Raw genomic sequence first — 15,488 nt, forward strand, 5'->3', positions numbered from 1 at the left:
CCTGCTGAAACACTACTCACTGCCATGAGGAAAAAGCCACTGATCTCACAAGACATGGTGGCACTTGGCTGGGACTCTAGCACTTTGAAGTTAAAAGCAGAAGGACTGTGAATTAGAAGCTAGCCTGAGCACAGTAAGATCATGGTCAAAAAATAAATAAACTAACAGTCTCCAAAGGCCCTCGTGATCTTGCCCTGGCAACCGCTCTCTGCAGCTCCATCTTCTCTTACCTTTTAATTTGCTCCCCACATTAGCTCCCCTTTAGCTACTGCAACAACCAAAATATTCATCTTATAAAAGCATAAATGGTTTGGGAAGGTCACAGTTTCACACAGTTGAATGCATAAATAATTGCCCCATATGTGTGATGACAGATCTTACCAGGAACATGGAGGAGAACAAAGCCATCCACCTCCTCACTGGAACATGAATTGCAGTCTGGAGCCCTTTGAGGATACACTTCCAACATCTCAAAACCTTCTGCTAAGCACCATATCTATATGAGTTATTTTTCTGTGGCTGTGATAAAACACCAGGACTGAGGCAACTTACTATAGAAGGAAAGGGTTATTTGAGGCTTACAATTCCAGAGGGCTGAGTCTATCACAGAGGGAGGAGGCAGCAGACAGAAATCATGACAGCTGGAGCAGAAACTGAAAGCTACCGTCTTAAACTACCAGCAGGAAGCAGAGAGAGCACAGACGGGATGTAGCTTTGAAACCTCAAAATCCAGCCTCAGGGACAACTCCTAAACCTACCCAAACAGGCACTGTCAACTGGGGACCAGGCTTTCCAACATCTGTGTGTAAGAAACACTGTCATTCAAAGTCCTTTGGGATCCCACCACCTCCCAGTAGAACCAAACTGAGGCCATGCCTTTGACGAGAAGACCTTTACGGGTCATTTTGTGTTTGAATTAGAGTTCTCACATGCTTCAGCCATACTACTATTTTCCCCTGGGAGTGAATTATTACATCTAGCCATAGATTCTTGACATAAACCACAGTGCCAACCACCAAGCAGACATCCACATGAATTTTCTGAATGAATGAATGATGGATGGGTGGGTGGGTAGATGGATGAGTATATGGATGAATAGATGGATTCACACATGCATGGATGGATGGATGGGTGGATGATTTTGAGCTCATTTAAAACTAAAGCCATGGTGTCATCCAACATCAGTTAATATTGAGAGAACAATTGGGACGTCTTTTCACTTCCTCAGCTGAACCTTCTCTAAGTGTATATATCCTTTGACACTTCTCTTCCTGAGGGAGGAGTGAATGAGGGGCAGCGTGGTGGAATGGAAGAGCCCTGGACAGTGTTCTGCTCCTGGCATCACTGATTTGCCTGGTGGATCTATGTTGATGCTCTTTTCTTACATCGAAAGTTCTTCTTTCTTCCACCCTTCTCTGCCCTTAACTACTCTTTCAATCCCTTAACAGTAGGTAGAGGAGAAAAAGATCCCTGAATCTAATGTCTCTTTTTGTTTCTATCAAATAGCAACCAAGCCCCCTAAATGACCAACAATGACCAACCTGCCTCTCAGGGAACTTTATATACCCTCTGAAAAGTTCCCAGAATTCCAAATGTCACATAATAGCAGAAACCATCTACAGTTGGCAAAACCGCACCTCTGCTAGAGCATTAGGCAAATCTTAGTCAGCTGCTGAGGACAATCTGAAGCAGCCCCATATCCCACACCAGGGATTAAAACAAAAACTTATTCTTATATTGTTTCTGTGATTTTTAAAGAACCCAAAATTCTCACAACTTTTTCCCCAATTTCTTAAACCATTAATTGTGCTGAGTGTAGCAGAAAATTGTAAACAGAGATATCTTTTATGAAATGCGCAAGTCTTTGTTTGTTTTGTTGTTGTTATTGTTGTTTGTTTATTTTGTTGTTTTTCAGATCAGTGACCAAGATTTTCAGGAGAACTCTCCCATTCAATTCTAATCTTTATGCATTTTTGATGGTATTCGCAGCATTTCATTTTCTGTACAAACATAAACAAATCCATGTCCACAGAACTTTCCATTCGGATGTTAACACATCTTCATAGTACATAGGCTGATTTAATTCTACTTTTTTTTCTATAAACCAGTGTCTCTAGGCTGCTGTTCCTTTCTTGTTAACATTCAGAAAATTTAAAGTTATCAGAGCACTATTTAGTCTATCCCTAGGGCTCTTTATTCTTCCTTTTTTGTTTTATAAGCATTTATTTTAAAGTGCAATTTTATCTTTCTATTATGGCTTGTCCTGTAGGATTGTGTGGTATATCTGTAAGATACTATATACTATAATATTCAAAGAATTGTTTCATCTTACTGGATACATATGCATGGACATAGTCAGTGTTAATTTGCACAGATATCCCAACAATAGCCATTATTTCCAGTAAATGTGTAAATACAGAATTGGCCTTCTTATAATTGCCTTGGCTTATTTCCAAATGATAGAAATTTTTTCTTTACACCTTTACTGTTAACATGAAGTTTTTCATGAAATGTTGAAGTTTCTAGCATGTTTCCTAATTGGTCAGGTTCCTCATTTCCTTGTGCCAATGGATCTGGTAAGCCTGTGAGAGACTGAATATGAATGACAGAGAACAGATAGTTTCTATTTCTGAGTACCTGTTGCATTTGCATAAATAACAATGTTAATTCTAAGTTATCAGGAATGAATTCCTATATGCAAAACAACTCTTTCAACATGTTGAAAGTCAGTAATTATATTAAGAGATTCAGGAAAATCTAATAATACCTGAAGAATTATATATGATTCTGATTTTTGAAATGAAGTAAGGTTTGAATTACTTTGCTTATTTTATCTGACTTATAGCCTGCCTTTCCAAACTTACTTGTATCAATATAGAATGTGGGTGCTTCGGGAACTGGCATTCCATTTACAATAGGTAGGAGAATCCAATAAATTCTTTTTATAAATTAAAATCAATTGCTTTTGGGATATTTGATGTTAATTTCTCCCAAATAGTTTGCTACAAGCTTTTTGCCAATATTCACTTAATTTACCCATAATGACATAATCTTAGTAATAGTATAAGGTACAATGATTTCTGTCAGGTCAGTTCCTGACAATTGACATAGTTGTATTTTACTTTTTATAATTAAATCAAAAACTATTTCTAAGTACATCTTCAATTGTTTTGTGTGCTAAAAAAGTTCATCCATAATACTATATTTCCTTTGCATAGTAATTCCTCTAGGGAGAATGTGTTGAAGGCTAAATAAACAAAATATAACCAAGGTTGGGAACTATTCCATACACGTATGCATCTTGCAGACTCAGTCCCACCAGAGTTAACTCTATCTGCTTTAGTGGTTATCTGAAGATGGTTATCTTAGACTGTTTTAAGTCTGAATCTCCTTGTAACATTTGAAACAAATTGCTTAATGATGGAGCTAACCCAATGGTAGGTCATAGCCAATTAATATCTCCCATTGATCTTTGGAAATCAATAAGAGTTTATAACTGATCTCCTCTGATCTGGACCTTTTGTGGTTGAAGTTTTTGTTCTATTTTGTAACCCAAAGACTTAATAGAATCTCCTCTCTGTAGTTTTTCAGGAGTAATATGTAAGCCCATCACGGCAGGATTCTTCGTGTTTCCTTAAACATTTTTTCTAATGCATCTGCATCAGAATCAGTCAACAAAATACAAATGATAAATAATGGATTAAGGAAATTGCCTATGAATTATTTTGAGCAGTTTTTGCACAAAATATTGATATAAGGTTGGAGTACATTATTATGAGTAGGTACTGTGAAAACAAGCCTTTCCCAATCTAGCTCATGCAAGAGCATGGTAAAAAAAATTTTTTTTGATTAAAAAATAATCATAGGTCATGCCTTAGGTAAAACAACTTAAGACTGAACATTAACATTCTCTGTTTTCCTGATTTCTTTTTTATAACAAATACAGGGAAACTCCATGGGCTAGTAGACTACTCTACATGTTGAGCCTCTAGCTACCCTTGTACCAGATGCTCAAGTGCTTGTAATTTTTCCTTAGTTAAGGCCACTGGTCTGCACACACAGGCATGCCAGTCAACCATTTACAGAATAGGGTCGTTGGTATTTCAGCAGGGGCCCCTCAGAAATTTGGAGATTTAATTCCTGTGATGTGATATATTTGGACAATTGGCACAGTCTTCGGTAATTTTTGATGATATTTATCAATACCTTCCCCAAGAGCATTTACCATTTCACCCCTAATTTCAACATGGGTTATCTCTGGGATTAAAGGAATATTAATCTGAGTACCTCAGTGTTGTAAAAAACATTCCCCATAAATTTATGGGTATGTCAGCTATATAGAGGCTTAACTTTCCTAGTTGACCTTCCAGTCCTACCCACTTAATCCATCTTGTACTTTGTTATATTGAGATAACATTCCAATCCCTAGAAACTGTGTTTAAACCTTTTGAAGTGTCTATTTTGAATTCCAAGATCTTTGGGAAATGAGAGCTACATCAGCTCCAGTATCCACCAAACCTCCTACTTCAATACCATTTTCTTGCAATTTTAATTTTTACCTCTAACCATTAACCACTAGTTTCCAGAACACACATTTTCCAATGCTTCCAAACCCTCCTGCTCTTTCTACTGGAGAGGCTTTGCCCTTAATAGTAGCAGCTGAGCGATCATATCACCTGCGTTAATTTGCATCTCTCCTTTTACATAGGGCATAATTTTAACTTCTCCTTTGAAATCTTCATCTATAATTCGGGGATGCATAATGAATCCTTAGGAAGTCAATGCAGTCCTCCCAAAGATCATCCATAATATTCCAGAAGGCAATGGAACAGCAACTTCAGTAGATATTTTGAAACCTTGGATTGGGGGGGCTACAGTAAGATGTTTTTCTGTGCCAAGCCTAGAGCAGCACTGCCCAGAGCAGTGTTCATGAGATGTGTAATGTTTAGTTGATATATTTCTGCCTGCTATTTCCTGGCTGCCAAGAAGTAAAGGGCTTGTAATTTTTTTGCTATGGGACCTGAAGTCCAGCCTCCAAGGCTATTTCTTGAGGGCAGGAAATTGCCTTGGATATCTCTCTCCGACCTACATTCATTAGTCCAGCAGCAGTTCTTGCCACATTGCCTGTACACCCTGGGGAAGCCTAGGCATTCTTTCTGTTTGCTCCTAGAAGAGGAGGCACATTCACTTTTCCAGTGGAAAGTACTATATTTCTCGAAGGTAACACACTAGGCATTTTGAGATCTGAGGCTTTTGGTTGGGTCACAGTTCCTTTGCAAATGACCATATTTCCTGCTATTGAAGCAACAAACATCTTGATAATGGAGATCTCTAACTACAGCTTGACCTATGATAGTCTCACAGTACACGTTAGAACCAATGTAGGTTTTACCCCTTATCCATTCATTCATGGGCACTGGCCATGCTTTTAATGGTCTAATAACTTTTCTATATTCAGTATTTACATTTTCATACACCAAGGTTTCTATCCACATCTGTCATGCATCAGGTTCTGATGTGGCTTTGTTCGTGGCTAAGGCTAATCTTTGTTTTAAAAAGAAATCAGTGACGGTTATTCCAGAGCCTTAAGTAGTCTTTGTAAACTAGCTGGACATTTGTCTGGGTTCCATAACTTTGCCCCAAGCTCTTAAAACTGCTAACCATTGTTCTACAGCAGTTTCATCAAATTGAATCTGCTCTTGGATAGTTGTTGCCCTTCACGCAACAACCGATCATTAACTATATTCATTCCCTCACTCTATCTCACTCTTCAATATCTATGGCTCCTTCCTTCTACCATGTTACCATTGCCAATTGTGGACTAGCCTCTAATACAGCTGTGACCAATTCCTTCTAGTCTTGGGGAATAATTCTATTTTGAGTAGTCCGGGTATTTAAAATTTGTTTTACAAAAGGTGAAGGCATCCTATATGAAATAACAGATTAAATGTTTTTTTAAAATCCTTTAGATCTATCATTTCTATAGGATGCAACCCTGTCTTAGTGTAACCTTGTTCCACACCATTAGCAGTCATGTGCTATATGTTTACTGGGAAAGTTGATGTTGATTTCATAACCCCAGGCTGCCCCTCCTCTATCTCTGGCAGCACAGTTGGTTTGAGATTAATGCTTTCTTTTAAATGGGCTGTTTCATCTTTTATCTGACTCTGCTACCTCCTCCTGCCAGCTGCCCACCCAGCTCCTCACCCCCCACGGGGGCTACAAGAACTGGAAACTCCAAGTCCAAGACACTGGGCATGGCTGTGCTCTGCTTTTCAGCAGTTTCATTCTTTGCTTTCCTCCCGAGGGAAACTCCCACTCTCTTGCTCGGTCATCAAAGTCTGAGTCTTTTATGTCTTCCTTTTCCAGTGCTTCTCACTCCCTGGTGCTTCTATTTCCACCGACAAAGTTTCCCAGTTGCACAGCCAACTCTGCAACTCTTTCAGAAATGAGCAAACGGAATGGATCCTTTGGTTTCCCCATTTCAACCATTTTTTGTTTGTTTGCCTCTGCTAAAGCATGAGGCAAATCATAGTCAGCTGCTGGGGACATGGCTGTGGTTGATGTTATTTTGGGGGTTTCTACACCCCTTTATTGCTTTTAAGTATTCATTAGGGTTTTGACCCCACTTCAGATCAGTTCCCAAATAAAAGACACAGAGACCTTTAGCTTTATAATAAGTTTAAACTTAAAAGGTGGGAAAGTATCGATCCTCTATACTATCTTCTCTGTTTCTTTGTCAAAATTACTGAGCTATCACTTGCCATGTTTTGTTTGGGATGCTCCTGTTCCATCAGGCCAACCCTCATGGCAATGTGCTCTTAATTCACTCTACCCTGTGGCAACCCCTTTCTTCTCTCCTTTCCTGCCTGAAACTCCAAAATCCCCGAGAACCTTTCTTCCTTCCCCTCTCTTCTGCCCAACCCAGGCTGTAGGCATCTTTATCAACCAATTATGGATTACTTGGGTGACAGGATTTTCATAACATCATTTGGTGTATGTGAAGATCTCTTCATTAGATGCAACCAGATCTTGGGGACCAGTGTTTAACATTCAAATACTTAGTATAAGTGCCTATGATTTGCCAAAGAGTGATACCGGGACTCAAATAGTAGGCAAAAGCAAAGAGCACTGTATTCTGCAGAAGTCCAGCATGCTGGGTCTACCATCTACCAAGATAGAGGCACCCCAATGAGCTCCCAGGCCTGATTTAAAGCACATTAGGGGAATTCTTGGGAGGGGTAGGTGGCTTCTATCTTAATCTGTGGGCTCTATCTCTAAGGGACATTCCAGAACCTTTGCTGGGGTGTGGATGGTTGAAAATTGTCACTGACAAAGTCCAGAAACTGTTGCTGACCCATTGCCCTGGCCTCAGGCCAGGAGGTGGGGCAGCCTCTGATGGCAGGGCAACTTCTGACTGGCTGCCTGAGGTCTGGTTGTTTTTTTGTTTTTGTTTTCTGTTTTGTTTTGTTTTCAGTGACTGACTTGCCTGGATTTGCCTGGACATGCCTAGTTTTTGGAAACAGAGAGTTAGGCCTAGTCTCCTGAACTGCCAATTTGAAGCCTGACATGGAGTCAGACTAGCCTTTCTCATTAACAGCACCAGACCAACACTATACAAGACAATCTGAAGCAGTCCCATATCATTAAATTAAAATGAAAACCTATTCTTACAATATTTCTATATGTTTAAATAAACCAAAATTCTCACAACTGATCTAAGTTTTTGACTCAATCTGGCTGAAATCCATGCCTGTGAAATTAAATAACTCTCTTGCCTACTGGGTTCCTGCCAGCATCAGATGAACTAATATTCTTTCTATCTTACCTTGGAGTTGCTGATATTTCAGTAATGAAAGCAATGTGCAAACTATAAAATGTACAAATGATAGGCAAAGAATATTATTTTATTACCGTCCTAGAGAACAGGTATTGTCCTGATTTTAAACAGTTATCACTTCATAGCAAAACATGTTTTCACTCCTTGCCACTTGATGTGTAACAGCTCAACAAGCTAGTGAAGTGAGTTAGAAATGAGAATCTGAGACCTGATTGTGCGCTGACTGGATATGCAGACACTCCCTGTCTTTATTCTTTCTGAAGTATAAAAAACTATGATTTAACAAAGTAGACAGTATAATGCTTTGGGAATGTTGCTTTCTATGAGTCAGACTATGTCTTACTAGAAAAAAAGTAAAGCCTTCCAAACAGTGATAACACAAGTCTTCAGCCAGATAGGTTACCACCTTAGAAGATTCCTCTGAAACTCTAAAGGTAGTAACACAACTCTTTCCACTTGGGAGGAGGGGCTGCCTGTTTCAGGGGATACATGTGCACATGTGTGTCTGTGTACACATGCACATGTATTTGGAAGTCAGTAGTCAGCCTGGAGTCTCACTCCTCAGTAGCCACTCACCTCCATTTTTCACACACAGTCTCACATTGGGACCTGGGACTTACTGACCTGGGAACAGGACTAGCTAGCCAGGGTTCCCCAGAGATTCTTCCACATCCGCCTCCCCAGTGCTAAGATTAGAGGGTGTGTGTGACATCTGGCTTTTACAGGGGTGCTGGGAATCCCTTCAGTCTCCATGTTTATGCAGTAAGCATTTTACCACCTGGGCCGTCTCCCCACCCCCTTGTTGACCCATACAATGAATTATATATTCTAGCTAGCCCACATAAAAGACACAAAACCCTGGGTGTTGTATTTACAAGCTGTGTGACTAGACAGGGCAGGCTGGGAGTCATTCTAACTTACATCTCACCCACATGTCCCTTGTTACTTGCTGTTTGAGTTTTTACCCAGGTTTATTCCTGCCCAATCAACTTTGTCCTCTGGATCCACTTCTCCCGCCATGTGTTCCTGGTCCATCTCTTCTTGTGGTGGCCTCCACCTCTCCCTGTCTCCTTTCCCCCTTCTCCCCTTCTCTCTCCTGAGACCCCTCTCACTTGATCCTCAAGTCCTGCCTTTCTCTCTCTACTACCCAATTATGGGCTCTAGCCTTTTATTTATGAATTAACTTTAAACTGGGGAGCAAGTTTATATGGAATCACTTTGTGTATGTGAGAATCTCTCACGGAGGGCAATCAGATCTTGGGAGCCAGTCTTTAGCATTTGAATACATAGGGTAATCCACATAGTATATTGATGCTGAAAAATGCATTACTGAGATGTTACCTTTCTTCCCATAATTAGGTATAACATTACAGCTTGTGGGGAAATGATACTGCAAATCCCTTCTGAGATGCAGATAAGAAATTAAAGGCACATCAATAACAGAATCAGAGGTAGCAGGCACTAATCAGGAAAAGGAAAAGTGTCAACCAGTCACTAAGTCTACTTCCTGTTTTACCCCAAGAGGTTCTGAGACATGGATTTATTTTTTAAATGTAATGCTTTGTAAATTGTCACATTCAAAACAGCCATTGTGTAGAAAAACATTGAAAGAAGTAACTCTGATTATAACAAATTCCCAGTACTCTCTTATGGCCTATAATGTTTCGACTACAGCGTGGGGTGGCTTTGGTTAAAGAATACTGTGCTGGGCATTTTGAAGTAGCCAGAAGGGAGGGGGTTGAGTGTCATCACTGCAAAGAAGCAATAAGTGTATAGACTGCTAGATGTGGTCAATACCTTGATTTTATTATTCCATAATCCCCCAGATATTGAAACATCACACTGAACCCTATGAACTATGAGCAATTATGTCTAAATTAAGATAAACTACACACAACCACACAAATTGAAGAGAAGTTGCATTGACCTTACTGACTTTGGTTTTCATTGCAGTCTTATCAATGAATCTTTGAGGGACCAGCTGTTGGTGACAATACAGAAGACCTTCACATACACCCGCACCCAAGCCCAGCACCTGTTCATCATCCTCATGGAATGCATGAAGAAGAAGGAATTGGTATGTTGGCCCTCTTGAAAATGGAGCACTCTTCGTGCTCCCAAATGTTTGCTTCAATGTTTGCCCTTTTCTCTCCTCCTAGCGTTGCTTTCTCAGTACCTTCTGAGGTGCTGTTGGCTCTAGCCCTCGTGGGGGGTGGGGTTGTTTGTTTGTTTGTTTGTTTGTTTTGTTTTGTTTTTTTAATCTCAGCTTTAACAAAGTGTGTGTAATATATGTAGCTGGGTTTCCCACTTGTAGCTCATCAAAATACTTCAGATTATCTCAGTCAAATGAGCTGAGGAATGTATAAAATTGGTTTCATCCTGGGAATACCCAGTTGATCCTCTCTTGGGCATGGGGATCCACTTTGCTTGTAAGGAGAGAGTCACCAGGTGTTTCTTGTCACTGTATCATTAGTGACACAACATCCAGGTTAATGTGTTTAAGTAGTGCAGCTGGAAAATAAATTGACTAACCCAGAAGTGCAGAACATCTATACACAGTTCCTGTGGTGCCCTCTTGCTGCTACTTTTTCTTCATCATCACCACCACCATCATCATCATCATCATCATCATCATCATCATCATCATCATCATTGTCATTTACATCCCACACATTGCCCCCGGTTTCTGGTACCCTTCCCACAGTTCCTCATCTCATTGCTCTTTCCCCTTGCCTTGGAGAGGGTCTCCACCCCCTGCCATACTTCACCCTTCCCTTCGGCCTCAAGTCTCTCGATGATTAAGTACATCTTCTCCCATTGACGACTGACCCAGCAGACATCCACTATACATGTGTCAGGGGCCTTGGACCAACCTGCAGCAATCTCTGGGAGGTCCCAGGTTCAAGGTCAGTTGAGACTGCTGGTATTCCTATGGGGTATTCCTCCAGTTCTGCTTCTTCAACCCTTCCCCCAATTCAACCATAGGAGTGCCCGACTTCAGTCCAATAGCTGGGTGTAGGTATCTTCATCTGTCTAGGTTGACTGAAGGTAGGGTCTCTCAGAGGACAGCCATACCAGGCTCTCCTCTGTAAGCTCATCATAGCATCAGTTAATAGTGTTAGGCCTTGGTGCCCCACCATGACATAGATTCCAAACTGAGCCAGTCAGTGGACCACCTTTCCTTCAGTCTCTTCTCCATTTTTGTCCCTGCGGTTTTTTTAGACAGAAACAATTCTGGGTCAGAAATTATTAATGAAGGTTAGTAATCCAGCCCCTCTACTTAAGGCCCTGTCTATCTCCTGGAAGTGGACTCTTCAAGTTCTCCCTCCCCACTGTTGGACATTTTGGCTAAGGTCACCCACCTTGAGTCATGAGAGTCTCTTACCTCCCAGATCTCTGGTGCTTTCTAGAGGGTCCCCCCACTTCCCTCCCCTAAGGCTGCACATTTCTATTCATTCTCCTGGTCAACTGTGCTTCTCTCTTGTGCCCCCCTCCACCATGCCTGATCCTGTTCCCCTTTTCCCCTCCCCTGCCCTCCCCTCTTCCATCCAGGTCTCTCCCTGCCCCCCGCCTCCCATGATAATGTTCTTCCTTCTTCTAAGTGTTCTTCTTCCTTTGTTACACTTCTAAACGGTCTGTGGGTTGTACCCTAAATTTTCTGTACTTTTTGGTTAATATTCACTTATCAGTGAGTACATACCATGCATGTCTTTTTGGGTCTGGATTACCTCACTCAGGATTTTCTAGTCCTACTCTTTTGCCAATAAAATTCATGATGCCCTCATTTAGTATCCCATTCTGTAAATGAACCACGTGTTCTGTATGCATTCCTCTGTTGAAGGGCATCTGGGATGTTTCCAGCTTCAGGGTATTATAAATAAGGCTGCTATGAGCATATGTGCAGCATCTTTTGAGTATATGCCCAGGAGTGCTATAGCTGGGTCTTCAGGTAGAATTATTTCCAGGAACTGCCAAATTGAATTCCAGAATGGTTGTACCAGTTTGCAATGGCACCAGCAATGGAGGAATGTTCCTCCTTCTCCACATCCTCACCAGTATGTGCTGTCACTTGAGTTTTTGATCTTAGCTATTCTGATTGGTGTGAGGTGGAATCTCTGGGTCATTTTGATCTGTATTTCTCTGATGACTAAGGACTTTGAACATTTCCTTAGGTACTTTTTGGTCATTCATGATTTCTCTGTTGTGAATTCCCTATTTAGTTTTGTATCCCATTTTTAAATTGGGTTATTTGGTTTTTTGGAAGTTAGCTTCCTGTGTTCTTTATATATTTTGGATATTAGCCCTCTATCAGATGTAGAGTTAGTGAAGATTGTTTTCCCAATCGGTAGGTTGCAGATTTGTTCTATTGACTACGTCCTTTGCCTTACAGAAGCTCTTCAGTTTCATGAATGTTGATCTTCGAGCCTGGGCCATTGGTGTTTTGTTCAGGAAATTTCCCCCTGTGCCAACGATTTCCAGGTTCTTTCTCACTTTCTATTCTGTTAGACTCAGTGTATCTGATTTTATGTTGAGGCCTTTGATCCACTTGAACTTGAGCTTTGTACAAGGTGATAAATATGGATCTATTTTCGTTCTTCTACATACAGACCACCAGTTAGACCAGCACGATTTATTGAAAATGCCATTTTTTTTACCACTGTATGTCTTTTGCTTCTTTGTCAAAGATCAAGTGTCCCTAGGCATGTGGTTTTATTTCTGGATCTTCTATTTTATTCCATTGATTGACCTGTCTGTCTTTGTACCAAGACCATTTGGTCTTTATTTATCACTATGGCCTTGTAGTACAGTTTGAGGTCAGGGATGGTGATTCCCCAGAGATCTTTTATTGTTGAAAATCATTTTGGCTATCCTGGATTTTTTGTTTTGTTTTGTTTTCCATATGAAGTTGAGAATTGTTCTTTTCATGTCTGTGAAGAATTGTATTTGGAATTTTGATGGGGATTGTATTGAATCTGTAGATTGCTTTTGGTAAAATGCCCATGTTAATCATACCAATCCATGAGCATGGAAGATCTTTCCACCTTCTGAGGTCTTCTTCAATTTCTTTCTTCAGGGATTTGAAGTTCTTGTTTTAGAGATCTTTAACTTGCTTGATAAGAGTTACACAAAGATACTTTATACTATTTGTGAATATTGTGAAGGGTATTGTTTCCCTCTTTCTTTCTCAGCCCGTTATTATTTGTATAAAGGAAGGCTACTGGTTTGTTTGAGTTAATCTTATATCCTGCTATTTTGCTGAAGTTGTTTATCAGCTGAAGGAGTTCTCTGGTGGAATTTTGGGAGTCACTTATGTATACTATCATGTCATCTGCAAATAGTGATTGTTTGGCTTTTTCCTTTTCAATTTGTATCCTTAACCTCTTTTTGTTGTCTGATTGCTTTAGCTAGAACTTTGAGTACTATACTGAATAGATGTGGGGGGTGGGGGTGGGCAACCTTGTCTTGTGGGATTTTAGTGGGATTGCTTCTAGTTTCTCTCCATTTAATTTGATGCTGGCTGTTGGTTTGCCGTATATTGCTTTTATAGGTATGTGCCATGAATTCCTGATCTCTCCATAACTTTTTAACATGAAGAGGTGTTGTATTTTGCTGAAGACTTTTTCAGCATCTAATGAAATGATCATGTGACATTTTTACTTGAATTTGTTTATATAATGTTTTACATTGATGGCTTTTCATATATTGAACCATCCCTACATTCCTAGGATGAGGTTAACTGCTCGTGGTGAATGATGGTTTTGATATGTTCTTGGATTCAGTTTGCAAGAATTTTATTGAGTATTTTTGCACCAATATTCATAAGTCAAATTGGCCTGAACTTCTCTTTCTTTGCTGGGTCTTTGTGTGATTTAGGTATCTTAGCAACTGTGGCTTCATAGAATGAATTAGGTACTGTTCCTTCTGTTTCTCTTTTGTGGAATAGTTTGAGGAGTATTAATATTAGCTCTTCTTTGAAGGTCTTGTACAATTCTTCACTAAAACCATCTGTCCCTGAGCTTTTTTTTCTATTTCTATTTCCTTAGGGGTTATAGGACTCTTTGGATAGTTCACCTGATCTTGATTTAACTTTGTTACATGGTATTTGTCTAGAAAAATCATCCATTTTACCTACATTTTCCGGTTTTATTACCTTCTTCTTCTTTTTTTTTTTTTTTTTTTTTCGGAGCTGAGGACCGAACCCAGGGCCTTGCGGTTGCTAGGCAAGCGCTCTACCACTGAGCCAAATCCCCAACCCCTCATTTTCCGGTTTTATTGAGTGCAGGCTTTTGTAGTAGGTTCTAATGATTTTTTTTTAATTTCCTCAGTTCCTGTTGTTATGTGTCCCTTTTCATTTCTCATTTTGTTAATTTGGATATTGTCTCTGTGTCCATTAGCTAGTTTGGATAAGGGTTTATCAATCTTGTTGATTTCTCAAAAAAAAAAAAAATCTCTCGATTTTGTTGGTTCTTTTTTTCTTTCTCTGTGTTTCTAATTGGTTGATTTCAGGCCTGAGTTTGACTATTTCCTGCCATCTACTACTCTTGGGTATGTTTGTTTCTTTCTGTTCTAGAGCATTCAGGTGTGCTATGTTGCTTATATGGGATCTCTTCAATTTCTTTAAGAAGGCACTTAGTGCAATTTTCCTCTTAACACTGCTTTCATTGTGTCTCATAAGTTTGACTATGTTGTGTGTTCATTTGCATTGAATTCTATTTGATTTTTTTTATTTCTTTCCTGACCAAGTTACATTAAGCAGAGAGTTTTTCAGTTTCCATAAGTATGTGGGCTTTCTGCTGTTTTTGTTGTTTCTGAAGTCTAGCCTTAGTCCGTGGTGATCTGATAAAATGCATGAGATTATTTCAATCTTCTTGTACCTATTGAGTCATGTTTTGTGTCTGATCGTATGGTCAATTTTGGAGACGGTTCCATGAGGTGCTGAGAAAAAGCTATATTCTCTTGTTTGGGGGGTAAAATGTTCTGTAGATATCTGTTAAATCCATTTTTTTCATAATTTCTGTTAGTGTTACTGTGTCTCTGTTTAGTTTCTGTTTCAATGACCTGTCCATTGGTAAAAGTGGGCTGTTGAAGTCTCCCACTATTAATGGGGGAGGTTTAAAGTGTTTTGAGCTTTAGTAAAGTTTCTTTTATGGATGTGGGTGCCCTTACATTTGAGCCATAGACATTCAGAATTGAGACTTCCTCTTGGTGGATTTTTCCTTCGATGAATATGATGAGTCCTTCCCTATCTCGTTTGATAACTTTGGGTTGAAAGTCTATTTTATCAAATATTACAATGACAACACCACCTTGTTTCTTGGAACCATTTGCCTGGGAAACTTTTTTTTCCAGCTTTTTACTCTGAGGTACTGTCTGTCTTTGTTACTGAGGTGTGATTCTTGTATGCAGTAAAATGCTGGATCCTGTTTAAGTATCCAGTCTGTTGGTCTCTGTCTTTTTATTGGGGAATTGAGTCTGTTAATGTTGAGAAATATTAAAGACAGATGACTGTTAGTTCCTATTAGTTTTGTTGCTGGAGGTGGTCTTATAAGTGTGTGATTCTCTTCGGTTTGTTGTTTAATGTTTAATTTATTGTGTTTTCTTGGGTGTAGTTACCCTCCTTGTGTTGGAGATGTCCTTCTAGTATTTT

The 15,488-nt window shown here is 39.7% G+C and overlaps 1 protein-coding gene across 2 annotated transcripts in view; it reads left to right on the plus strand.

The window, feature by feature from the left end:
* The window catches only part of Trpm3 (transient receptor potential cation channel, subfamily M, member 3), an 870,412-nt gene that overhangs the window by 672,163 nt on the left and 182,761 nt on the right, over positions 1 to 15,488 (plus strand). For both annotated transcript variants that reach the window (NM_001191562.1, NM_001354180.1), the window contains 1 exon segment: positions 9,794 to 9,917. In NM_001191562.1, coding sequence (NP_001178491.1) covers positions 9,794 to 9,917 — 124 coding nt within the window.

Source organism: Rattus norvegicus, chromosome 1, assembly GCF_021556685.1.
Source record: "Rattus norvegicus strain SHRSP/BbbUtx chromosome 1, alternate assembly SHRSP_T2T, whole genome shotgun sequence".
NCBI lineage: Eukaryota > Metazoa > Chordata > Mammalia > Rodentia > Muridae > Rattus > Rattus norvegicus.